Here is an 8,454-nt window from a genome sequence, read left to right as displayed (position 1 = left end):
TGCTAGGGAGGACCCACAGCTTGGTGGTGGTGGAGCATACTGAAGCTCTATGATGGAAGTTATGGGAACCTTACTCTTTTTCAGCCTACTCAGATTAAAGAGCTTTCCATCTGTTCAATATATGATTTCTACTCGGGTGGGGAGTTTCCCTTCAACAAAGTGTAGGATCATGGCAATGAAAATAATAAAGAGTTGGGGCGATAACACAACCCTGTTTAACACTTGATCCCACTGTGAATGGTTCACTTTGAGAGCCGTTGTTATCTGCAATTGTTGCTGTCATATTATCATGGAGGAGCCGAAGGAGGTTCACCAGAAACCTATGACCTCACTGTGGAAGGCCGTGTGGATCCAGAATTGGCCTCCATGGTCACTTACAGACTCACTGTTAAGACCGTGTTCATGGAAGACAATCTTACTCGGCTATGAGTGATCGCCGAATAAGAAGAAGGAGAAGAAGGTGGTGGTGGAGCCCTTTTTGCATCATGCAGAAAGTCCCAGCGCCAGCTCCAGCCCCAGCAGGCATCTCCAAGAGCTGCTGCCAGCCAGAGCAGGCAACGCTGGCCTAGGCAGCCCAAGTGAGCAAGCTCTGCCAAGCACTGAAGTCGCTCCCACTGAGCCACCTCGCCGGCAGCCCGCGCTCGGCATCAGAACAAAAGCAGGCTGGGAGCGGGGGCTGCCATTCATCACCTGAGGGGCGGGCTTCACCCTCTTCTTTTACCTTCCATTGGCTCCGGCGCGCAGGGTATCAATCGATGCTCTCGGTGCTCCCGCGGGGACCTGGCCTGTGACGCACCAAGATGGCGGCGCCCACGAACTAAGCCGGGAGAGAATGTCGCTGGTGTTGTTCAGGGGAGTCTCGGCGGCGGGGGCTGCCGCGCTGCGCGGATGGAGCTGCCTCGGCTCGCACGTGGCAGCGGCGGCGGCGGGTCGGGGATCACTGCGTAAGGAGCTCGGGGTTGAGTAATTCGGTGCGCGCGCGCAGTCGGTCCTGTGTACACTGCCTCTGCTTCGGATTAGATACGGGCCTCCCCCTACCTGGCACCTTGGGTTGCAGCTCCCATTCAGTCCCAGACAGCACAGCCGAGCGGAGCTCAAGGGAACGCGGCCACGCTGTTTGGGGGGTTAGCGGGAATTTCAGTGCAGAACACCGGGAAGGCACCAGGTTGGGGGAAATGGATTCACACCGTCCCCGTCTCTGCAAGTGACAGAAAGGCCCCTTTCCACAGGGTGCCTTCCAAACTGCTTGCAAAAGTCACCAGCATCTCATCAAAATAGAATTAAAGGGGGACCCGGGTGGCCTCATTGTCCAAGAGCGTGAATATGATTGGGAGTCAATCTGCTTTAAGGCACCTGGGGGAGGTGGCTAAAATGCACTGAAGACCCATAGACGAACACATCTATGCATGTTCTTTGTTGGTGTAATAGGAGCAGAAGGCAGGACATGGGGAGGGGGTTGACCATTCTGGTAATTACCTTGCAGTGTGGCAGACACCTTCAACCATTCCACTTATTTATTTATTTTATTATTACATTTATATTCCACCTTTTCCTAAGGAGCTAAAGGTGCTGTACAGTGGTACCTCGGGTTAAGTACTTAATTCGTTCTGGAGGTCCATTCTTAACCTGAAACTGTTCTTAACCCGAAGCACCACTTTAGCTAATGGGGCCTGCTGCTGCTGCCGCAGCGCCGGAGCACGATTTTTATTCTCATCCTGAAGCAAAGTTCTTAACCTGAGGTACTATTCCTAGGTTAGCGGAGTCTGTAACCTGGAGCGTCTGTAACCTAAAGCGTATGTAACCCGAGGTACCACTGTACCCACCTTTTGCCCCTCTCCATTTTATCCTCATAACAACCCTGTGAAGTAGACAAAATGACTGGCCCAAGGTCAGTCTTCATGACTAGTCATGACTAGTGGGCTTCATGACTAAGTGGGGATTTAAACACTGGTCTCCCAGGTCCTAGTCTGACACTAACCACTGTGCCACACTGGCATCTGGTGGATGGAGATGGAGCTTCCCAGCAGTGAGGGCTGCTTTGGTGTCTCTGTGGCTCTCTCCCATGTTCTTGCATCACTTGTCATCTTCCATGTGCCAAGCCCTCTCACTCCATCTCTCTCCCCACCTATTAAATGCAACATCAAGCTCACAACCAAGGAGGCAGTAGAGTGGGCTGTTTCCTCCGTTCCTGGTCTTAATGCACTAAACGATCTTGATTACGGCCATGGATTGTGAAAAGAATATGGTGACTAAGAAGTTTCTGTTGTATGTCAAAAGAACTTGTTTACATGTCCCTTGCATTGGAAGCCATTTCCTCTTTCCCTGTAGTGGAACCTCTACTTGAACTGGAAACTGCATGACACTACTGAACTTAGAATAGAAAAGAATATGCAAAGGATTTTGCTGTTAGAGATCTTCCCTTGCCCGATGCCCCAAATGTGACTTTTGGTCACATCTAGCAACCTGAGCAATTGCAGGAGCCTTGTTGGGGGTGAAGGCAGAGCAGCTTACTCTTTCTCTGCTCATGCATTGCCCACATTTATTGGCCGTGGGGCAGAAAACAGAATGCTTTCTTCAAATATGAAATGTTCCGTCTACTTAGGAGCCTAAAAATTGCTTCTCCACAGGTTGTTCTCTAGACTGGAAGAGCTGTTTTATCTCCCCAAAAACCAAGAGAGAGAAGTGATGTGCCTAATTACTTCCAAGGAGCAAAATGCTAATGTGCTGTTGTGTTATTGTATTGCACTGATGTGGCTCAAGTGTAACCCCTGCTGCTTTTCTGTCCTTTTAGATAAGAGCCCCCTCCTTCAAACAGCCAGGGATTATGCCAGGCCTGTCCGTAGAAAAAAGCAAGGTTTGTATTACATTCTCATTGTTGTAAGCAGTTGGTCTGCTAAGGCTGTCACCTGAACTGTTTGAGATTCCAGTTTTGAGGGAGTTTCATGACTGTACTGGATATTATGGGTCTGAGTCTCTGTCTCTTACCCCATTTCCTAATCCATTGAAATGGAAAATAAAATTGCTTAGAGGGGTTTTTTTTACAATTAAGCAGCACACAAGTTCTGTTAAATAAAAAAGGGTGATTGGACATGTTAAGATACACCACTTGCTACATGTTCTGTTGGCTCAGGTGAACCAACTTCCTGCTGGCTTGTGGGTCACCATGTTTTGCAACTGGAGTCCCTCTTTAGCTTCCACAATGTACTTCCCTCTCTTTACCTACTGAGAGATGCCAAGAGCTTCTCTTTTAGACATCAGCTCATGTGTTCCCACCAATACTTGGCTGACTACTGTTAGAAAAAAGTATTCTGTACTAGAGTGAACTAGCAAGGCAGCTGCTGTGCTCTTATTGCTGTGTTGCTGTTGTTGCAGAAATCCCCAGCCATTTGGATGATCTGCCTCCCACAATGCTGAAGAAACCTTATGCCAACATCCCAGTTATAGACAAGTAAGGTTTGCGAGGACCAGGGAAGGACTGTGAGTTTCATGAAAAGGGGCTTCATGGAGGAAACAGCAAGTCTGCCACATTGGGCTGCCCTTTAGGGGCCCCCAAAATGCAACCACTTAAGCCTCATTTTATTGACTGGGGTCTTCAGATGATGGGGGAGGTCCTAAATTAGTGCTCCTGTAACTTACATTTAATTCTGAATATCTAACATGGCTCCCTTGATTTCTAATCTCTCAAAGCTGTTCCCCAAATGTTAAGCAATTCGGGGACAAGTAATCAAAGGACTCTCTGTTTTCCTGCAGGGTAGATGATGTTGTGAGAAGGTTGCTGTCTCTGGAAATGGCAAGCCAGGTCAGTGTTCTCCTACATGGGTAAATTAGGACTGGGGGCAAGTCTTCCTTCATTCCCCCACTCTTCCATGCTTTACCATTAAAAAAGCCATAAAAACAGAATTTCTGCCTTTGCTGTAGGCAGGCAGGTTTGCTGTTGGCATTGTAAGCAAACAATGGCCTGCCATTCCTGCATAGTGGAGTAGGGTTGAGTGACTATTAGTCATCTAGTTGTATGAGTATCTAGTTGTATTAATTTTGTCTTCCCCTTCTGCATGCAGAAGGAGAAAGTGAAAATCAAGAAACAGCAGCTAGCAGACCAGGTCCGGAAGTCCCCAACTGACACTAGCTCCTTAGAGGTCCAAGGTAATAATAATAATAATAATAAATTTTATTTATATCCCGCCCTCCCCAGCCGAAGCCGGGCTCAGGGTGGCTAACAACAATCAAATAATCAAACAATCAAATAATCCAACATTCTAAAAATATTTCATTATAAAAATTAATTAAAATCAAGTTGATGGCAACCATTAAGCAAAATTCTGTGCAGGTTGCCAGAGGAGGGAGTCAGGCTGCGCCCTGACCAAAGGCCTGGTGGAACAACTCTGTCTTGCAGGCCCTGCGGAAAGATGTCAGGTCCCGCAGGGCCCTAGTCTCTTGTGACAGAGCGTTCCACCAGATTGGAGCCGCAGCCGAGAAGGCCCTGGCTCTAGTTGAGGCCAGCCTAACCTCTCTGAGGCCTGGGACCTTCAGGATGTTTTTATTTGCAGACCGTAGGTTTCTCTGTGGGGCATACCAGGAGAAAAATATGTCCCAAGAGAAAAGCTGCTGCCTCCTGCTTCCTTCGCTGTCATCCTGTCTGTGCCCCAGCAGGTACTTCAAGGGATACATAGCAGAAAATGGAGCTATGAAAGGGTACATCTGGAAACAGAGATCCAACTGGATCCTACTTGGCAAAGGCCAGTGTTGGACAGAGTTGCGGCAGGATAATCTCTTAATGTTGAGAGACATTTCCTTCTATATAGAGAACATGACAGATTTGCTTATGTGCTTTCCCTTCCTGTATAAAAGAGCTGGAGCCAAATGGAGCTGGTCTCTCAGCAGAGCAGGTGGAGTGGTCATGATTCTCTTTTTGCCCTATACCAAGGTGGAGAACCTACAGACACTGAAATGTTCTTGGACCATTGACCAGGCTGGCTGGGACTGATGAGAGTTGCAGTCCAACAACACCTGTAAGGCCAACAGTGTTCTCAACCTCTGTCATATATCTACTACCAAAGTCCATGCAAGGATTTTGAAGTAGCCAGAGGGAAGACCCAGCTATATAACATCAAACTGTCATTAGTCAAGTGCAAGCTCTAGAATAATGGAAGCACATCCAGCAGCCAGCTAAGTGGTCAGTTCCCTGTGTTTGCTTGCTGGTTGGCAATGTCTATGCGCAGTTTTTAAAGCAGGAATTCAGAAACATTCAACATTGGAATAGGCACTTTGTCTCTGGCCTTTCTGCAGTGACTTTCTTTTGCTCTTGCAGTTGCCTTCTTGACAGCCAAGATCCGCACGCTCCAGGAACATCTGCATATGCACACCAAGGTAACTGTCTTTGATGCAAGCACAATATATGCTGTATTCGGAGCCAGCTGATAATTTGTATTTCAGGGTGGAGCTACTGTTGAGTGCCAACTGCTACAGCCATTGTTCAGATACAAAGCAATGTCAGTATTTCTTTCAAAGTTGGATCTTGCGCAGCACTGATTACATAAGATGTCAGAACCAAAATATAAATGCATTTTACAAAATAAAACAGTTAATATCCGTAGCGGTAAATACAAAACAGTGCGGCAAAACTTTATAGTCCAGGGAAAGCCTGCATAAAAGGTGCTCCTTTTCCCACCTCCTAAATTGCAGAGGGTGTTCCAGAGATTGGGTGCCATCACTAAGAAGGCCCGCTTCATAGGTGCCTTAGATGCATAGATTCATTTGACTGAACTCGGTAGACCTAGCAAGGCCTCCTTAAGATCTTATGATTGGTTGGAGATGTACAAATGTATAAAAGAAGATAGTCTGCAAGGTATCCTGGTCCCAAGTAGTTTAGGGCTTTATATGCCAGCAAGAGAGCAAGAGAGGCTGCTCCATTTGGACTGTTGCGTCCATTTAGACTGTTGTATATACCACCAGCTGGATCCTCACAATTTCTTATATGCTGATACTTTGTGTGATCAGCCACCTTGGAAAGATGTCCTGAGATCTGGGATATAAACAATTAATAGTAGTAGTGGTAACTAGCAACAAGTAACCCTTGTCCCCAGGACACAGTCAACCGTCGCCAGATGCTGATAGCCATAGACCGGCGGAAGATGCTGCTGAAGTACCTGCGCAACACCAAGTACGACGTCTTTGAGAAGACGTGCAAAGTGCTGGACATCAAGTACGAGTTTCCCCCATTGTACTGCCGGAGAGCCACCCGGCGCTGGATCGCCAAGAAAGCCTTGTGCAACAAGGTACAGCCACCATGGCATGTTGCTGCCCAGGCATTTGGAAGCAGAGCTCCTCTTCTGTAAAAGATGACCTTCAGAGGGGCCTGGTGCTGCTTTGTGCTCTTTGTGCTCCCATCAACTGGGAGACATCTGGAGGGCACTGGGTTTGGGAAGGCTTTCTTAAAGCAATATTACTCTTGTTAAATTGCCAGGCAGGCCAGCGAAACCTCCACCCTCCTCAATGGAGCTTACCTTTGTTTTGTATTTCGCATGACCAGTAGTGTTGGGGGCACATACTGGGTAGGACTGAGGGTGTAAGCAGCCACCCTGAGCAGCACCAAATAGCAGGAGTGCAGTGCTAGAATTCTGTAAGAAATAGGAGATTCTGCCTTGTGCCAAGTCAGACTCTTGGGCCATCTAGCTAAGTATTGTCTCCAGTCACTGACTGGCAGCAGCTTTCCAGGGTTTCAGCAGGAGACTTTGCCAGCCCTATCTGGAGGTTCCACAGATTGAACCTATGTGTAAAGCAAGTGCTGTGTCACTGAGCCATGGCTTTTCCCATGGAGTAATAAATATAAACATAGTAAATGCCCATTGTCAGCTGGTATGGGGATTAGACCACTCCCAATAGAACTCTGGGATTTTGTAGTCTTGGTCTGTGCTACTGACTGCCTAACTGCCTCCCGCCTCCCTTCTTCCCATTAACCCTCTAGGTCTACCAAGAGGTACAGAAGCTGAAAGCCCCGCAGAGACTGAAGCAGCGACAAGAGTGGCTAGAGAGAACCAGGGCCAGAGAAGCAGAGAAGCAAGCATCGCCAACTGAAGGCAGCCCAGTCTAAGCAAAACCTGCCCTATGTTTGGGAGGGGGCTCATACTGAGCAACATCTTCTGAAGCTGGTAGACAATAAATAGTTGAACCACCACTGTTTCCTCTGCCTTGGGTGCATATGAAAGTCTGTGTATATAGAGTCCTCCTGCCCAATGATGATGGCCATTCATATGGTTCAGAGGCCATCATCACTGGGTTAATTTAATCACTTCTCATTTTTAAATATTTTTGTTGGTTTTACATAATTTTATACATTGTAACTTGAACCATTTCAAAACATTAAAATAAAAAGGTTCTTTTGAACCTTCAGACCTCCTTCCCTCCCTCCATGGGTTCCATTTTCAGAGAAAATATTTTCTTTTTTCTGCATCTTTTACCATTATCTATCTGTTATATATTCATAGTTACCAAAATTCTTTTCACATTACAAGTATCATTGTATCCCTGCCAATGATTTTCACTGTTTACAGTGGTCTTTTAAGTAAGTTGAAAAGTTATTTCAGTCTTTTAGAAATACTTGATCTTCCTGGTTTCTGATGCTTCCCAGAAACCAGAAATACGAATTTAATCATGGTTAATCATGTTAGTTTTTTGCAGCAAAAACAAAGCCTGCAGCACTTCTGGAGAGAAAGGAATGCTATATTTAGGGCGGGTTTTGCTCCTACTTCTCAAAAAGATGTAGTAGTGCAAGTCCTATTTGAAACTAGTGGTGAGGAACCTCTGGCCCATGAGTGACCTAATTAGGCCTGTTTGCTTTGCAAACCATGCCTTCTTGTCCATCAATGGATGTCACATGAGGTCAGGCAGGACAGCAGGTAAAATCATGGGGCCAAATTGAAAAGGAAGCTTCAAAAATGCACTCTTAAGTACACTCCCAATGCTTTTTTTCCAGCAGCAGATGTAGTTCAGCACTTTTTGATTTGGTGCTTTTGGGTAGCATTGGGTGCCATCAGCTATGGCATCCTTCCACCCTGCCTATCTGAGCTTTGCTTCAGAGACACAGTATTACAGTGGCTCAAGTCCTTTCCTGGTGGTCATTATTTGAAAGCAGCGCTGGATGATTTTTCACTGTTGTTCCGTCTCATAGCCTCTGGCTTGTGGGTGTCACAGAGCTGTGTCTTATCACTGATGCTCTTCAATCCGTATGATGTAGCTGGGATCAGTCGTTTGGAGGTTTGGGGTGTAATTTCACCAATGCACAGATGACTTGCATCTCTGTCTCTCTTCTGCCTAAGAATCTCAGGGAGGCAGCAGCATTAACCATCAGATGCCTGGACGCAGTACTGAGATTGATAAGGGAACTAGGTGAAACTTAAACCAGGAAAGAAAGGTTTTGTGGGTTGGGATGCTGGTGTTGGATACTGGTGTAAAGCC

General features: G+C 46.7%; 1 protein-coding gene across 1 annotated transcript; it reads left to right on the top strand.

Annotated features, from left to right (window-relative positions):
• Positions 1–760: 760 nt before the first annotated feature.
• Positions 761–7,174, top strand: MRPS15 (mitochondrial ribosomal protein S15). The gene is made up of 8 exons (XM_053399145.1): positions 761–944; positions 2,792–2,854; positions 3,373–3,448; positions 3,751–3,799; positions 4,059–4,143; positions 5,309–5,367; positions 6,084–6,275; positions 6,965–7,174. Exons 1-8 carry the CDS (start codon positions 833–835, stop codon positions 7,088–7,090), a joined length of 762 nt encoding a protein of 253 aa, XP_053255120.1. The 5' UTR covers positions 761–832; the 3' UTR covers positions 7,091–7,174.
• Positions 7,175–8,454: the final 1,280 nt, after the last annotated feature.

Source organism: Podarcis raffonei, chromosome 8, assembly GCF_027172205.1.
Source record: "Podarcis raffonei isolate rPodRaf1 chromosome 8, rPodRaf1.pri, whole genome shotgun sequence".
In the NCBI taxonomy this organism is placed as follows: Eukaryota; Metazoa; Chordata; class Lepidosauria; order Squamata; family Lacertidae; genus Podarcis; species Podarcis raffonei.
The sequence above is the reverse complement of the archived record's forward strand: the minus strand, read 5'-3'. Positions and strand labels throughout refer to the sequence as shown.

What these genes read in the sequence shown, in the direction of transcription:
- MRPS15 (XM_053399145.1), top strand. Translation starts at nt 833, where the DNA reads ATGTCGCTGGTGTTGTTCAGGGGAGTCTCGGCGGCGGGGGCTGCCGCG. An exon ending in GGCGGGTCGGGGATCACTGC is followed by an intron (nt 945 to 2,791) that starts GTAAGGAGCTCG and finishes CTGTCCTTTTAG; the next exon opens with ATAAGAGCCCCCTCCTTCAA. An exon ending in AACATCCCAGTTATAGACAA is followed by an intron (nt 3,449 to 3,750) that starts GTAAGGTTTGCG and finishes GTTTTCCTGCAG; the next exon opens with GGTAGATGATGTTGTGAGAA.